We start from the raw sequence: 18,507 nt of genomic DNA, 5'->3' as shown, positions 1-18,507 counted from the left end.
AAGCAAACAAAATCGCAAGTGGTTATCTATTACACTTGCACAGATATACAAAGAACGCTGGTTAAAACGTTGGTATATATTTGTTAATATACAAGTCAGAAATATATATCACATTATCTCAATATAAAGCTTTTCCCATACCTTTAAATATTGATAAGCATCAACTTTAAATTAGAATTATGGAGGAATGCCATTTTTTTTGGACATCACTGGACACCAACTTCACTTCAGGACCCAAACAGAATCTCTGGCCTGCCAGAGAATCCCATACAAGTCATTCAGTCACAGTATGTAGCCATTCACAGAGACCAATCTAAAGGCCATAAACCTCAGGTAAAACCGGATTCAACAATTGTTTTAGGACTTCTTTTACAAGAACAACCATTCCTGGAAGCAAACATCTTGAGATGTCCTTTCGTGAAATGTTCTTTAAAGAAAAACAAATGGAATTAAATGAAGAGCTGAACAGATGCAGGTAAGCATGCTTAAAATGTGACAAATGATAGCAAGAGTTCTGCTGTTTGCTAGAGGGCTAGATATGTTCTGCTTCTTTTTTTGTGAAATGTAATTACATAGCAGTTAAAAATTTTATTTTACCACAATTAGACCTGAATATTATCCTACTGCAGTGGTACTGACATTTCACAAATGCACTTTTTAATTTAGGCGAATGTGTTGATTGGTAAAACACATGTCTCGGATGCATGACCGAGTACTCGCTAGTTCAGCTCATTGCTGGAACACATTCTTTTTTCCCTTCATTAATAAATCTTTTTTTCCTGTCCCATGACTGAATGCAGGGTCAGTCTAAGCAACTGCTCTCTCTGACGTGTAATGGCCTATAATGAAGACATACAGTAAAAGCATCATTAGATGAGTAAAAGAAAAAAAAAAGAGTGATAGACACTGGTGTTTGTGCAGCTGCATCCAGACTAAAACCTGATCCACACCGTTCTCTGAAATCCTCCATTTTTTTCCCTCACAGGCTGGGCAGTGGTATTTGCCACACCATAATGGTGGACACCATCTCCTCATGCTTAGACTGTTTTGTTTTTCTGTTGATTCTGCGGTGTCCCAGTCCTCCAGACACCACCAACAATGAGCTCACATTCACTCTCTCAGTCTGCTTGGCCTTCTGGAAGTGCGCTGGCTCATTCAGCAGGTCATATATTGCCCCGTCCTCTGGGCCGTGCTCTAAAGAGCCCTGAGACAGAGCCAGAGAGCCACATGAGGAGGACAGGGAGTCCTGGAGAACTGGAGCATGTGAGGGAGAGCTGGTACTGCTGCGCCCCAGCCCAGAGCAGTTCTCGTCCAGCTGGGTTCCCTCCACCTCATGGGCCCCAGGCTGGCACTGGCTGGGTATGTTGGAGGTGAGAGTTGCCATAGTTGCTTGGGAGACATTACACACTGCTGTTGCCATGGTGAGGAACTTGACTGGGCCATGGTGAGCATGAAAAGAGACCATTCCTCGACCTGGAGCAAGACAACGAGGAAGATTAATGACAAAAACGTTAAAAAGCTTGCTCAAGCAGTATAAAACAAAATAAAAATAGATAAAAAAAAAAAAGTAAAATATATTTCTCATCAAAACAAAATATAACGATTTTATTATGATAATTAATAAAAAACTAATACTCAAATGTAAATATTAAATACAAAAACAGATGTCATTAAAAATGTTATTTTAGCAATATTTATATATGTTTATATATTTATAACTTTTTTAATTGGCATTTAATATTTTCTTTTTTAATATTTCTATTTTCTTTTTATTTCATTGTAGTACTTCAACTTTTTTAGTTACAATGCAATATTTTTAATTTCAAGGTTTTTTTAATACAAAAATTTTCATCTAATATTTATATTTTATTTCATCAGCTTTTATTCAGCTTTTTTTTTAGTTTTAGTTAACAGTGCTCATTATCTGTCAGGAAAAAATGAAAGTGGTATCAAAAGTTCAGGCAGATGGGTTTTTTCATTGTTGGGTGTGGTTTGTTCCTAAACTTGTGCTGAGTTGTAGTATTTGAAAGTGCTACAGACTTAAAATTACCCACAGGGCACTGGGCAGCAAACAAACCTCTGCCATTAGCACAATTCCACAGTAATTCGCATCAAAAACTGGAAAAACTTTTCTGGATTTCTATGTCCTACACATGACAGAATGGATAATACCCACCTGTGACTTTTGGGATGCCCTGCAGTCTGGGCACGGACAGGGCCACTGTGACCCCGAGATTGGTCCCCACCAACAGCAGTCCATGACACACTAACAGACTGCTCACAGAGACTCTCTGCTGTCCTGAAAGGGAACATTTAATTTGCTTTAATTACTTGTAACACAAACTAAATCAGAGAAAATCACATACTATAAAACACTTGTGGCAAGCACTGATGACTAGAGGTACTTGGTGAAACATTCACCCAGTGGAATAATAACATCATGCACACATGCTAGGCTGTGTGGGTAGGAACTCGACAGCATGTGTGGGTAGGTTACTATGGGGATGATGCTGAACAGCAGTTGGTTTCCAAAGAAACCTGACACGATGTGCACTTAGAACTGGTAGGGAGGCCTCATTAGCAAGAAAAGAATGGCAAATGTTCAGACATTTGGTTGAACAAACAACTCTAAATCTGTACATTAAATGGAATAATTTCAATGAAATAAAAATTATAAATGAGCTACTCATGTCCAGTCTGGTCACAGTTCTTTGAATGATATTAAATCTATCAATCATAAGCGCTATCATGGTCTTTCATTCATTTTTGACCCATTATTGGTAAAGAATATGCGATAGATTCACACTGTGAAGAACATCTAAACAAACATCATGAAAACACCATAAAAGCACATTCTTTGAGAATATTTAAAGTAAGTTACTCCGATTATAAAAAATATAGTATAGATTAGAATATAAACATTGGGACCTGTTTTAGTAGGATTTTAAAGGATTTTATGCACTACACTTTTTAGAGACTTTTATCTAAACGCAACAACAATGTGCTTGTCATTTTTAATAGTGTGACTAAGAAGAAAGAATGTCATCGGGCAGAGAGCTGTTCTTTTGTCACTTATCACACATGAGCAAACAGAACTGCAGGGAAAAAGTAACAACACGGACTAAAAAAATACCCTAATATAAAACTATCTGTACAAGCTGACTTTAGTGTTTAAACCAAGCTAAGCTGTTGTGGTCAGCTGATATTGCAGCTGATTTTTTTTTTTTTTACCACCATCAAAAGAATGGCACACTTTGTTGTAAATGATGTCATGAACAATCAAATCTGATTTGTCAATGAGCAACTCTGAAAACCATGTGCTGATGTGCTGGTGTGTGTGTGTGTGTGTGGGGGGGGGGTTGCTCTCTGTAATGCATTTCATTATATTTAAACAAACCAAATCATAGCCAGTATCAACATGCCAGAAATGAATAAGCTCGAATGCAGATCTTACAGGCTGGAGGAAAACAGACATTAAGAGAAAAAAAATCTATCCAACCATTAACCACTAATGGGGTTAAAAGAGTTCCTGAAGTAACATCCTTTCAATTTAAAATTAAACATATTGTCCATACATAATTGATGCGATAATGAATTGAATCGATAACGATAATCTATCTGAACCCCAAGAGTCAGTGCAGCTGTTTTTTTGTGGTGGCGGCTCTGTTTGTGCCATTACTGCACACATGAGTGAGTATTTGGGTCACAGGAGACAAAGCCATCAAAGACAAAGACCACAGCCTCTATTAACGCACACAAGCACACACTGATATCAGTCTTAATAATAATAATTATCCACAAAGGCCATAATATGCATTTCAAGACCTTCATTCCACGCTTGATAGAGGATGACTCTTCTGCAACTCATAAAAAAAGGAAGTTATTCATATTACAATGATAAATGGATTCGAAGAGCTTCTGTACATTTGTAATATAACAGACAAACACCAGCACATATGGAATGCAAACAATCTGTTCAGCAAATCTGTTAGAAGCTGTAAAATCCATTACCAGGCGAACGGATCATGACCATGTCTGCCAGTCATTTTAGCAAATGTTACAAAAGACACTGTTGTACAGACAAAGTGATGTGTGACATTGTGACAAGGTCAGGACACAACACAAAGGAATCACGCTACCAGTACCTCGTCCTAAAATCTGCTCTTGCGTTACTGAACGTAAATCGAACTTAAAAGGGTTTCAGGTTCTCTCTGTCTGCTAGCCATGCAAAATTATTGTATTCAGCTGTACTGAAGTGAAACTCAACAACTGCAGAAATATGATACAGACGAATTTCCCCCCTTTGGTAATTCAAACCATTCTTTATGCGAGAAGAAAATTTTTCAGGTAAAAAATGCTTTGTAGAGTCAATACCTTGTAAAATAAATCTTTATTTGTTCAGTTTGAGGGTTGAAACTGAATGGATTTCCATTAAGTGTCAGCAATAAACGTTTCTGTCCTTCAAACTTCACCTCATTCCATTGATGAGCCACTGATCTGCCAACAGAAAGACAGAAAATACCCTAAAATCCCAAGAAACACGTCAGAGACAAGTAAAGACACAACACGGCAAAGGAGGCGACCAGCACTGCCATTCATGAACAAAATCCTGCCCTGACAAATAAGCCCCAGCTTAAGGAATGATCCGACATACTCAGCACAACCAAGCTTGAAGGATTCTGCTGGCCAGCCAGAGGCAAAATAGTGCTGGAATTTAAAAGACAATAACATGCATTTTAGATAAAGTTACTTCAGTTCAAAAATCAGTCTGATGCATTCAATGATGCCATATGACATTACAAAGCAATCCTGATGGTAAACAATGCATTTTTTTTTATGTATAACGTAAAATGTTTAAAAAAGTAACCAACTAAAGCTTGATGGAAAGTTTGTAGGCACTTCCAATAAACATATTTCTGCAGGGAATTGAACAGTAATCTGGCAGGTCCACACCCTTTTAAAGATGATTCGAATCCAGCTGAGTAGGTACCAACAGCCCTTATTATTGTTAGTCACCAAATCTAGGAAGTTTTCCTAACAAGAGCAGGTAAGGAGATACGCCAAAAGATTACTTAGATCTGACCAATCAGATAGAAGGAAACTTTAGCAGGACTCATCTTGTCTAAAGTGTTGTGTTATATGTAGAATTAGGAAGTGTGAATTCAATGGATTTATTGAATTATTAAGCAGTCATATGAAAATGAGTAACCTCTAAAACTAAAACATTAGAGGTCCTAATCATCACTTAGATAAAGTGCAAAATGCAAGATTTTTCTTTCAAGCACTGTTGTAAGCGGCAGTGAAACAGCTTGAGGGAACTACATCTGCAGTCAGAGACACACCCTGATACTCTCACACAGGAAGTCCTTCTTTTTGCGGCCAGTGTCTCCATGCAGACAGTTTCCTGTGTGGCAAACTGCTGCATAAGCTCATGGTGAGGGATTGCTGAACTCTGCTCAACCTCACCACATTATCCTTCAAACCTTTGATCTCAAAAAAAAAAAAAAAAAAAACTCCCCATCCAAACAAAACACTGTGATAAAGCTGACAGAGCAATTTCCTTTTCTAATGAAGGTCAGAGGGAATATTATTAGCATGGACTGACTGTTAGAAACAAATCCTTGATGTATCTAATAATAGATTAGAAATACATTGTTCTGCAGCTGCACAGAAGCACAGCATCTAAATGAGGTCTTTTGCAATGTTCCTAACTTCCTACAGAGCATACAGTGTGTGGTCGGGAATTGTACTGCCAATGTTACACAAGGATGTTTCAGATTAGGGCTGCTTGATTTGGATTCTCTTGGAATATAAAAATAAAAAAAAGAATTGCAATTGCAGTTTAAAATGCAATTTATTAAAGCCCCAAGTTTGGTGTGCTTGTTTGTAAGGCTTCAAAAATTATTTGATTATATATCAATATTAGTGGTATTAAAATAATAAACAAAATAAGAAGTATTACTACTGTAATATTTCCCTGTAAAATGAAAAAAGTATTTTAGAAAAAATATATAATAATTGTTTTATTTTCAACTGTAAAATCGAAATGACAAAATTCCAAGCAGAAAACTGAAAACTTTACTTTTGTTAAGACAGCAAGTTTTCAGATTGTCTAAAGCTACATAGCTTTGCATGCTGAACAGACCGAAATTTATTAAAAGTTAACAATTAACACTCAGTCAGCTGTTGACAAATTTTGCCATTCAATTTGCATTTGAATAACAGGCCGCTCAGCTAGGAAAAATGATATAAATGATCTCAAAAGTAATGTACTTATGACTAACGATCCTTCCCATTTCCAGGTCTAGAACAACATGCACATATTAGACATAAGGAGAAAAGATATTCAGTGAGGAGCCCCAACACACAGTCAGAGGGTGCCTGGACTCCCCCATCACTATTGTGTTTAAATAAAGCTTCTTTATTCAGAATAAAGAAGAGAATAAAGAAACAGCCCTCTCATTAACAGAACACATGTGCAGTGAGTGACTCAAACCCTATCTAAAAAAATTCAACACATTTGATTCATTTATAGACCGGTTTTCATACTAAAACACACCTCTACAAGACAGAAGATGTGTCATATGATGTTGCAATGAACAAGTGCCAGAAATACCACACCATTCCAGTGTGCCATAAAACTGGGCTGTATAAAATATAAATATAAAATATCTGTGATTAGTTGCTTAACATGTTGGTCAGAGGGTCTCTTCCTGTTGAAGTAGGTGGTTCTTGGCCAGAATAATGTGCAATATGGACCAAATCTCATGCTGTTTAATCTGGCTTTGCAAGACTAAGTTCCTTAGACTGCATTTTACCAATCACTCAAGAAAAGACATTTTGGCAGAGGTTACAGTTCAAGAAGATTACAACCCCACAAACCCAGCTGGTGTTAAAGAGGCCAACATGCCTGCTGCCCGACTGACACTGTTGGTTATTTTGGAAATATTTGGTAAGGATTATTAAAGCCCAGTGTGGACATTTAATCACTGAGATCTGAGCATTCGAACATCTGAGCACCACTCTCACACACACAAAAGCATTAAAGCTATTATGCAGCCACCATTAAAAGCAGAAAGACAGAGAACAAAAATCAATGGTGAGGTCATTTCTAGTATAATCGCTCTCTGAAGGGCTTCCTGAACACACTGGTTTGTGTTGAGCTGCACAAACGGCCCATTCAGGACAACTAATGAAAATGAAACAATACCAAATGCTGGATGAAATCCAAACAACACAATGAGTAGAAATGTGAAATGCTGCCACACTAAGGAGACTCCACCCCTGATATCCCCTAAAAAGCTTTTCTATAAATAAGGTGTAAAACTTCATGCTTCAATTCAATAATGCCAAAAACCGACCTTTTTATTTTGCTTTAAGGAAAAACAAAAGCTGCCCAAAATGACCTCATCTGAGTAATAGAATGAACAAGATCTGTTTTTTAAAGTGTTAAATGAGGTAACGGAGAAAAGAGACTCTGTTATTCTGTTCTTCCAAATGAAAGAGAAATCACATGACAAAGCAACATGCCCACTCATGATGTTGTTATATAAACAGAGAGCTGTAAATCAGCAGAGTCACCTGTAATCTGCCACTGGCTGAGGACTACAAATGAAAGGGAACAGTTTCTAAGGGCTTATCTTTGAGAATCATAGTGTAGAAAGAAATACTTTTGAAGGGATATAAGTTGAAAAAACAAGTTTAGTAAGAACTGAATGAGCAATTCTACTGGTTGTCCTTACATTGACATTGGTAAATGTATAGGTGAGAATTTTTGTGTTGTTGAATTGTAGTATACTCTACCTGGGAGTATGTTGTTGACAGCTGTGGCGATGTTGATGTCTTGCAGGTGGTCGAGAGTCTCGGTGTGGAAGAGTCGGAGGGTGGAGCCGGTGCTGAAGGATATCCAGATCCCAACCCCGGCCACCACCATGTGGGACACGACCATTCCCTCTTCCTGATGGGCTTCAAAGTGACGCTGTCAACATACACACTTTTCATCAATACACAAGCATCCAAATTCAAACATACTTCTATGCACCAGATACTGGCCTTGGCTGGACTGAAAAACACTGGTCTGACTTTGCTTGGCTTAATTTCTGGAAAAATCTGCCTGTGTAACCTGCTGAACTGAGGAATGAGGTAACCCAAAAGAAGGTCCAGAGTAGGAAAAAGAGATTGTGATTTGACCCACTTCCCTCAGAGAGGGGGAGGATGACATTTAGATTCTGATATACTACAGCTTGATGTCTTTGTTGGAACAAACAAAATAACAGGGAACTGCAATGGGAAATTTAACAGGATTTGACAAACAAGCACAACAGAACCACCACATTATTAGACTGGAAAAAAAGAGAAAAAGAGAATCTGACTCTTGAACATCAGAATCTGTGATATCCATCTCATTCAAGATGATCTCAAATAACTCTTTCTTTCTATTTGCATCACTGATTCCTATTTCTTTCCAGCACACCTCTCACATATTCATCCCTGACTCTTTCTTCCATTCCAGCCAATCGTTTAACGGTAAGCAGGGCTGTTGAAGGGTAATGAGCTTAGTAAAGCTGGCTGGATAACAGGTCAGTGTGTCATTGTCTGCATGTTGGAGAGAGAACACATGGCTTTAAAGAAATACTCCACCCCAAAAAGAAAATTTTGTCATTAATCACTTACCCCCATGTCGTTCCAAACCCTTAAAAGCTTCTTTCGTCTTCGGAAAACAATTTAAGATATTTTGGATGAAAACCGGGAGGCTTGTGACTGTCCCATAGACTGCCAAGTAAGTAACACTGTCAAGGTCCAGGAAAGTATGAAAAGCATCGTCAGAATAGTCTACGCCGGCGCTACGCTGATTTGGAGAGACACAGAGGAGAGGAATGGTTGAATAAAGTTGTTATTTTTGTTTTCTTCGTGTACAAAAAGTATTCTCATCGCTTAACGTTACGGTTGAATCACTGATGGCAGATGGACAATTCTGACAATGCTTTTCATACTTTCCTGGACCTTGACACTTTTATTTATTTGGCAGTCAATGGGACAGTCACAAGCCTCCCTGTTTTCATCCAAAATATCTTAAATTGTGTTCCGAAGTCGAAAACAAAGCTTTTACGGGTTTGGAACGACATGGGTTGGAGTATCCCTTTAATATTCTGAGATCTCATATGCTGTGAGAATGAGTAAAGAAACAGAGTTTTTTCACTCTTAAGATAAATTAGATAGTTGTTAGTGGCATCACAGCATTTGGTCAAAACAATATAGACCCACACATATATTTAAATTAGGGCTGTCAGTCGATTAAAACTTTTCATCAAATTAATTACATGATGTGCCAATTAATTAATCTAATTAATCACAAATAAAAGTTTGCTTTAAGATTTGCCCATAAAAATAATTTAAAGTCATCATTGTGTTAAATGAGAAAAATAGCAAGTAGATATTACAAAAAGAAGCTTTAGAAAGAAATATGTTATTGGATTCAACATAAAATTTATTAAACATAAACATTTAGACTACAATAGCCAAATATAAACTACAAACTACAACTACAAACTCATACAATGAAAGTCATTTGTAACCAAATCAGCTTCTTTTTCCCTCTGGTTACCAACATTCTTCCTTATTTTCTTTTATGTTCCATAAAAGAAAATAAGTGATACAGGTTTGAAACAACATAAGGTTGAGTAAATGATGACAGAATTTTTCTTTTTGGGTGAACAATAACTTTATTTATTTATAATTTATTAATATAATTATAATTAATATATATATAAAATATAATATATTTGTCCAATCTGCTGATTCATTCAGGAAAAAAGTAAATGACTCTCTTATGAATGGGCCACTGAATCATTGGTTCACCTGATTCATTCAAAATGTGGATTCATTCAGAAATGAATCACCGCTTTATGTTGCTAAGAGACACACAACAGTTCTGCTGTGGCTTTATAGGTAATATTTTCTTAGGCAAAATTGAGCAAAACAGACAATATTGTGACCTTTATAAAATACAGCACAATATTAACTTCTAATTTACCTAACTGTTGTGTAAAACCACTTTTGCACTTGTGCTATTCGGGACAAAAACAGGACTCATGTGATATTGCTCTGGCTGCTCGTGTGATATCGCATTATATAAATCCATATTATCATATTATATAAATATGAGACAAAAACTCACACAGTGACAGTATATATGTGTGTGTGTGTGTGTGTGTGTGTATATATATGTTTTATAATGTTAATATATGTTTAATATGTTAAAATATCCTATTATTGGGATTTTATAGTAATAGTTAGATTCTTGAAATCTGTAACACTATTTGCTAAACAAAAACCTGGTCGTTTCAGTAGTAAAACAGGTGTCAGTGCAGAAATGTGTGAGACAAGTGCTGTACTACCTCCACAGTGTGTGTATGTGTGCTGATGATGAAGATCTGCCCTCCTGATGAGGCCCAGACGTGTTCACCGACCACCAGCAGGGCTTTAACTGGCAACACCCCCAGCTTCAGTACACGGGCCCCTGACTCGACCCAGGAACCGTCTGCGAGGGAGAGAAAAGACATGGAGACAATCTGAATCTCAGATATCAATGTTTGCAAATGTACAGAGCGGATAAGGGTTTGTCAACACTGAGTGTGAAAGATTTCTTGTGAGAGAAATTAGGTTAAAGGTTACATATGATGTTGTCACAAAGAGGGTAGGGCTGATACTACATCCTGTGCTTCTCACCCACACTGTGTGTGTGGGTTTTTCTGAAAAAATATAGTGACCTCACAGCATTTAGAGAGCAGAATGGAGGCGTGTTGAGTGTTTGTTTAAGTCACAAAGGCATTTTTGAAGAGAGACTTGAAAATCATCAAGGTTAAAGAACACTTCTCATGGTGGAAATACTAGAAAACCAGAAAAATGTTGGATCTCATCTTGGAGCTGGTGTTCTGACTGGGTATCGGCAAACCTCTTTCAGCATCAGCTGAATGTTGTACTGAACGATTCTGTTGCAGTCTTTTTTATGAGATAATTTTTGAGAACACATTCTGACATGTAGGCCCTGTTTACATTAGTGTATTTTCGTTTTAAAATGACATTTTAGAATGAAAATGATCCTTGTCTACACTGGCTATTCCGCTGCGTTTCAGAAACGATCTCCCTCTACACTACACAACCTAAAATGCATGTCACATGACCCTTCATGCAGGTACAGCCATAGATATGAATAGGTAGATTCTCTATTATTTAGATCACGGACGCATCTACGTGCTTGGAGCGATCGAATGGGGAATCTACCTATACATCTATGGGTACAACAATGCGTGTGGGCAGCCACACCATCGTTTTCAAAAGTCTCTGTTTTGGTCCGTTTACACTGAAATGCAACCCCGGACTTTTCAAACTAAAACGGGGTCTGCAGCGTTTTCAAAAGTCTCCGTTTTCGAGGGTCGAAAATGCAGGAGTAGTGTAAATGATAAGCGTAACCGTAGCAAAAGTTATGCGTTTTAAAGCGAAAACACACTAGTGTAAACGGGGCCTTAAAGTAATTTGATTCAGGAGCAAGTGCTTCTTTTAATGCAATGGACTTGTGCAAATATACAATGAATTAAATAATGGCAAATCAATTAACACATTAGATATTTGTACGTTTAGTCATTTTATTAAAGACAGATTGTGAAAAATGTGGCTGAAGCCACTGTGGAACGTGGCACACTATTGTTCAAAAATAATGTTTTGTTTTTTTCACCAAGTCTGGATGTATTTGATCAAAAACACATATTATGATAAACTATTAAAATTCAAAATAACTTTTTTTTTTTGAATATATACCTGTGATGGCAAAGCTGAATTTTCAGAAATCATTCTAATATGCTCATTTGCTGCTCAAGAAACATTTCTTATTATAATCAATGCTAAAAACAGTTGTCATACGTAATATTTTGTGACGTGTGATATGGACAATTTTGAATGAGGAGAAGATAAAATGGAGAGAGAAGCTAAAAAAAAAATAAAAAAAATAAATAAAAGATTTGTGAAAATGATTTATAACATGTTTAATAACATTTTAACTGACCCATAATAATCTTCACAAATCCCTGATCGCCTGCATCTGTTTCTGCCTGCACTTTCCCACCCTCCAACGTATTTGAGCGGATCTTAATTCAGCCTGTTTGCCTCAAGAGGCTCTGATTACATAACACCAGCGCCTACACAGCATTTCCAAACCCTCTCTCATCGTCTCTTGCTCTGATTCAAACAGACTTGTAATGAGCAGAGTTGTAAGAGGGAAAAAGTGCTTTAATGAAGACATACATTTTAGTGATTAAATGTCAATGTTTACATTAGCACTAAAGATGTTCTGTATTCAGCTGAATGAGTAAAATGTAAACAAAGACAGACTTTGATTAAGAACACAAGGCTCATGATCTGATAATGCTACCACATGATGAAAATCACATTGTGTTATTGCATTCATCTGGAACTGTGTAGTACTTCTGAAATGGCTCATTCCATGAGTATCACTAAATGTTAAGTATTACATTGTGAATACTAAGAGGAGAATACTGGAAAAATTACTGTAATATAGTTATACAAACTACAGGTTAAAGTCTGGGGTCATTCTTTATTTGGAGTCTTGGTTCTTTATTTGATCACAAAATACAGTAAAAAACTGTAACATTGCGAAATATTACTACAAATTAAAAGAATGATTTACTATTTGAATATATTTTAATATTGTGATGGCAAAGCTGAATTTTCATGAGCCTCTAGGAATGATTCTAATATGCTGATTTGGTGCACAAGAAATACAGTTGGGCTGCTTATATATATATATATATATATATATATATATATACACACACACACACACACACACATATACACATATACATACACACATACAAAAGAACAACATTTAATTTAAAATATAAATATTTTATAAATGTTATTTACTGTCACTTTTGACCAGTTTACTGTAATGTGACATTGCTGAATAAAAGTAATAATTTCTTTCAAAAAATATCTTGCTGATCCTGCTGGATATACTGTCATAATATATATATTTGTTCCAGAATTGTTGACTTAGTTTGGAGAAAAATAGAAAAAAAGTTAACAAATTTATTAGACCACCACCCAAGCTGTCCTAAACTAACAGTATTGGTGATTACCAAAATAATTTTTTATATGTATCTGTAATAGTTAATCCACCAGTACGTGTAAGCTCTTTAGTCACAGTAGTGTTTCTATTGCTAAAATAATTATAGTTGTCATCCATGAATTTTCAAATCTACTATTTTACAAGAAAGGCAGAAAAAAAAAATAGTAAAGCACTTTATTATTATTTTTATTCAGATACCCAATTACAGATATTTACTTCCAGTCCTTAATAAAAAAAAATAAGATTTAATGGTTCAGTGTAACACTTGATTAATTTCTGACTTCTATTTAGTTGTTTCAGTTTGTTATTTGCCTAATAATTGACAAGTTTTTGACAGATACCTAAAATATTTGTGTTTCCTCTTTATTATGACAGGTGGTCTAATAAATTTGTTTAAGCACTGTATGTATGTATGTATGTATGTATGTATGTATGTATATATATATATGTGTGATATATATATATATATATATATATATATAGTAATAATTCAGAGTAATCAATTAGCTCAATCTGCATATTAAACAATATCCCAAAATTATTTAATAAATATTTGTGGCAGCAGAAAACCGGAGCGAGACTGAAATGGAATATGAGCATCCCATAGAGAAAAGCAGCTGTGGAAAGAATTAATGAGAGACAGGGAAAAATATTTTTAAACGTCTCACTTTCCCTGAGCAGTTTCCAGAGCACTCCCTGCTGAAACCTACTTAGACCAGTCTGAATTCTGAAGGCTAGTTTATGCTGGTTATTTAATGTCATAGTCATGCTGTTCACCAGCAAAACTTAGCTTTGACTGGTTGACCAAGAAAATCTTGGTGGTTAAGCTAGTCAAGAAGCACACCAGCATCCCATACTCTTTTTTTTGTCAGCAGGGATGGATGGATTACTTTTCCTAGCACCAAAATAAAAATCAAAAGCATTCAACCAAATCAAACCCTTATCAAGATTCATATGGCAATCACTGCAGAAAAAAAAAAAAAAAACTCCTTACCATTACCCCTAGAGTAGACAACCAGAGAACCACTGACCAGGCCTGCATACAGACACCCACTCTTGTACACCAGACATGTGACACTGGACTTATCAGGGGAGAAGAAGTGCTGCAGACGAACCTTCTTAGACCGCTGGCTGCTCTTATACACAGATATACTGATAAATAAAACATCAGTTCATCAGATTAGACTCAGGTTAACAGACTAAGAATCACTAGACAAACAAATGGAAGACGTCACACTCTCCTCTTCATCTATATGGTGTTTGTGGATGTACTGGTTGGTGTACACACCTGCCTTCCTCCATTCCCAGACACACAGTCGGCGTCTCACTGGCTTTCTGGTATTCAGGCTTTATCTCGCCATTTTCCAATGGCTCACCCAAGGGCACGTACGTCATGCAAAGAATACGAGACTCCACGTTGAAACACTCAGTCACTTTGGGATTTGAGTTCTGCAGTGCCACAATGGAGACCTGACCCATATGATTGGTGCAGCTGGCCACCTGAAAAGAAAGAGATGATTTCAGAATCTACACACCGATAAAAATATCTCAACAAAACTGATCTGAGTACCAAAGTCTGAAGCTTTTTCCATAGATGGTACACATGCTGAGTGCCCTTAAAGGAGTGTAGCCCATCATTGCAGGCTCTTAGGTGTCTCAGAGAATAGTTATTTTATGACCTTCTATACAGTAAATACAGCATAAAAGCCTTTAATGCAACCTTATACTCACACTGTCCACACAGAACAGTGTTTAATGATGCTTTTAGAGCTCAAAAGGGTTTTGAAAATGATTTAATGCTATTTCAAGCCAAGTACAATTTGGCAACAAAGATACACACACCAGACTGACAGATTCGTCCCATGATGGACTCTAATAAGGAAGCTGAAGTAATTTAATATAAAAGCATTTGAAGTTTTGACTGTAAATTGTCTCTAGACTCACCCACACACATCCGTGACCCATAACAGGCAGATCTGCAGTGCTGTCAGTGTTCACATGAGGCTCAGGGTTGTGAACTGCACACTCCACCTAACACAAATACACATTGGTTTATTGGACCATTTTTGCTATTATAAACAATAATGATAATGAGGACGCAAGATGTTCGCTTTGTCACCTTGAACTCCTGTAGTTTGGACATGACCACAGCCATCTGCTTGAGTAAGAGAGGATGGTTCTGCTTCCTCATCTGATTATCATCTTCAGCACAAAACCAGCCTTGGATGTTGTCTTCCACTGTAAAAACACATTACATTAGTGAAGCTTTCCTCAGATTCTACAAACCAATGGTATTCCCATGTGTATTCTCCTGCTGCCAGTATTATAATCCATTTGTGTGCACCGAACATTTAGTTCTAGCTCAGCTGAGCGTTGATTCACACACTAAACAATATGAATCCAGCTGGCACAATTTTTCAATGTATTACAAACATGTTTATTTAGAAAATATGCTGGGAACATCATATTAAGTTGTTTAAATGTGATTTCAGACATTTTCGAAACAGCTTTGGGTGCTTTTAAGTTCTAGATCTCTAATCACAGATGAGTCATAGACAAAGACAGGATATGGAAACAGGAGCACATTACATGACACATACGTAGAGCCAATTTAGCCATCTGCAGATTACTGATCCAAGCTTGCTTGATAGATGGACTGAAAGTGTTGAAGACTGCAGTGAAGAACGTGGGTCTACCGTACCTTAAAAAGTCAAAATCACAAAGACAGTTCAGATTCTTCTCTGCAAATGCTTCAACAATAGAAACAATACCCATTGTCTGAATTCACTGTAAGTGCATCAGGCAGTATACAAATCTCTGGGGTAGTCTAAATATCTCAGCACGGGTTCAGCTGGTCTGGCAAACGGTCAGACACCTGGAGAAACGGACAGGGTCTCATCCTGTTTATCAGTGACTCTGCAGGATATGATTTAATAATTGGCCAGTTTCAATACTAATGACCACAGACATGATAAGTTTTCTACACGGTTTAATTTGGTAATGGTTAGTATTTTTATGACTTGAAGGGGCTCTTCAACTTTCATTGTGCAGAAATAATACAGTAGATAGAATAATGACCAGAACCAAAATAGTGAGGCATGTAATCCAGACTACTCCCGCCACTAACTCAAAAAAAGTCAACAGCATACATTTTCCAGAAGTCACAGTGTGTGAGAGAGATTTATGTTATCAGAGGAATTAGTTTGACAGCTGAGAGTCTAAAGATACTCCTATAATCCAGACATGAAAATCCAAGCATACAGTTGCAAATAATCAGTGTGTGTGTATGTTTTTGACAACTGCACACTCCAAAGCCCCTGATCCACAGGAGGAGGATAAAAACAGCACAAGACAGTCTTGGGGCTCTGATTAGGGACTTAAGGTCATTCTTTAAGCACTGAGTCACATAAACACAGACATGGCAGTTTGATCATTTAAAAGCCTGAGTTCTGAGACATTCAGCAAGATCGAATCAATTCTAATTATGGTATATTTCTTTTCTATAATAAATTATAATAATAATTTAAAAAAAAAACAATTGCAATGTGACATTATGAACACAATATGAACAAATTAACTACAATAAGGAGTTAAGATCAATTACAATTAAATATGTAAATATATTTATAGCCCTAAAAAATTTAAAATTGAATCAGCAAGATTTCTTTGTAAAGTAGTTAATACTTTTACTCACCAATGATGCATTTAATTGATCAAAAGTGACATTTATAAAGTAACAAACGATTTCTAATTTCAAACAAAGGCAGTTCTTTTTAAATTCCTGTTCATCAAAGAATCCTGACAAAAATTATCAAAGTTTCCACAAAAATATTAATCAGCACAAGTGTTTTTAACATTGATAAAAATAAGAAATGTCACGGTCAAATCGAGGTCACACATACTTGTCTTGTTTCCCTGGTAACTGTAGTTGTATCCTACAGCGATCAGCTGCCCGAATCTCCTCCTCTTTCTTTAAAATCAGGCGCTGGAGACCTGAAACCCAATCCTGAGCCACTGACCCATTAACATTCTGCAAAGAGAGAGTTTAAAATGGAATTTGAGTGTTAAGAACTGTGTGCACCCTGGTTTAAAGATCCATCCCAAAGTGTTTCAGCATAATAGTGAATGTGATATGAACACCTCACCTGATAATTCCCCTTCAGACTGCTGATCATAGTGGAGATCTGGTTCACCAAACCCAGGTCATGGATCAGGTTCTGTAGGTCCTGGTAAAGCTGCCCTGGACCCATATACAACTTATCTGCAAATGAGACAGCCGATTCAAGTTGAAACTCCAAGTAATAAAAATTCTTACCTTTAAATAGCTTAAATAATACCAACATTACAATGCTATTTGCTTAGTTCGGGGCCCTTAAAATTTCCCTTCTTCACTAGCTATAAGGATTACAGCTGAAACTGAATTGTATTATACAGTGAATCGTTAAATGCTGGTTCAGAGGAGTCATTATGAGACTGTGCTGTCTGTTTCCCAAATACTGTCCCATACAATACACTGCTTTGTGCTGCAGAGAGTGAGGGGGAAAGGAGATGGAGAGAAAGAGAGACAAAAGGAGCAAGAATGTATTTTCTTCTACTCAGAGCTAATGTACAATGAGTCTCTCTCTCTCTCTCTCTCTCTCTCTCTCTCTCTCTCTCTTTCACACACACACACACGGATACACCAAAGAAACATGCCAAACATGAGGCTCGGAAGGGAGAGTCAGCCATTGGCCAAATGTTGCCTTGACAACTAGCTGAAATATGTTCAAGTACTAAAATTACTAAAACTGAAATTAAAAATTAATTAAAGCTATGAAGAAATATAAAAAGCAATAAAAGTACTAAAATATAAATTCAAATTAAAAAGGAAACTATGAAAATATAAAAATACAAGCAAATACAAAATATTAATAAATACTATAATAGTATATAAATTAAATATACTATGAAAAAGACGAACTAAACTTAACAGAAAAACTATATAGAAAATTTAGACACTCTTAAGTTTTAGCAAAATTAATAATATTAACATGGTACTCTGGAACTTCTCCATAACCTTTTCACAGCATCTGTAACAGTGACATCACCTTCCCTCCTGGTAGCTTTTATTCTTCATGCTTAATTAGCTTTGGAAAAGTAAAACGAGAGAGAATAAAGAAAGAGGCTTGGAATGCAAGAGCTCTTGATTCAGTGCTCTAGTTTGAATCAGACCTGCTCTTGCATACGGACTGTGTTTTCAGTAACCATAGAGACAACACCATTCTTTTTCAAATGTGCAGAAAAGTTATTTTTCTACCTTCAAACATTAGTGGAATGGCACAGAGAGTCTGGCGTGTCTCATTTGTGTCAAGCATCCAATT

The 18,507-nt window shown here is 36.5% G+C and overlaps 1 protein-coding gene across 2 annotated transcripts in view; it reads right to left on the bottom strand.

Moving 5' to 3' along the window:
* Window positions 1-977: 977 nt before the first annotated feature.
* The window catches only part of LOC109060748 (rho guanine nucleotide exchange factor 10-like), a 40,549-nt gene continuing 23,019 nt past the window's right edge, over window positions 978-18,507 (bottom strand). For both annotated transcript variants that reach the window (XM_042774068.1, XM_042774067.1), the window contains 11 exons: window positions 17,293-17,408; window positions 17,050-17,177; window positions 15,748-15,848; window positions 15,267-15,385; window positions 15,092-15,178; window positions 14,436-14,647; window positions 14,142-14,299; window positions 10,398-10,540; window positions 7,804-7,978; window positions 2,177-2,299; window positions 978-1,473 (listed from right to left, as the gene is read on the bottom strand). In XM_042774068.1, coding sequence (XP_042630002.1) covers window positions 980-1,473; window positions 2,177-2,299; window positions 7,804-7,978; window positions 10,398-10,540; window positions 14,142-14,299; window positions 14,436-14,647; window positions 15,092-15,178; window positions 15,267-15,385; window positions 15,748-15,848; window positions 17,050-17,177; window positions 17,293-17,408 — 1,856 coding nt within the window. In that variant the 3' untranslated portion in view covers window positions 978-979. The remainder of the gene's footprint in view (window positions 1,474-2,176; window positions 2,300-7,803; window positions 7,979-10,397; window positions 10,541-14,141; window positions 14,300-14,435; window positions 14,648-15,091; window positions 15,179-15,266; window positions 15,386-15,747; window positions 15,849-17,049; window positions 17,178-17,292; window positions 17,409-18,507) is intronic.

Source organism: Cyprinus carpio, chromosome A17 (genome assembly GCF_018340385.1).
Source record: "Cyprinus carpio isolate SPL01 chromosome A17, ASM1834038v1, whole genome shotgun sequence".
Taxonomy (NCBI): Eukaryota; Metazoa; Chordata; class Actinopteri; order Cypriniformes; family Cyprinidae; genus Cyprinus; species Cyprinus carpio.
Note: the sequence above shows the minus strand (reverse complement) of the source record. Positions and strands in the feature narration are given on the sequence as shown.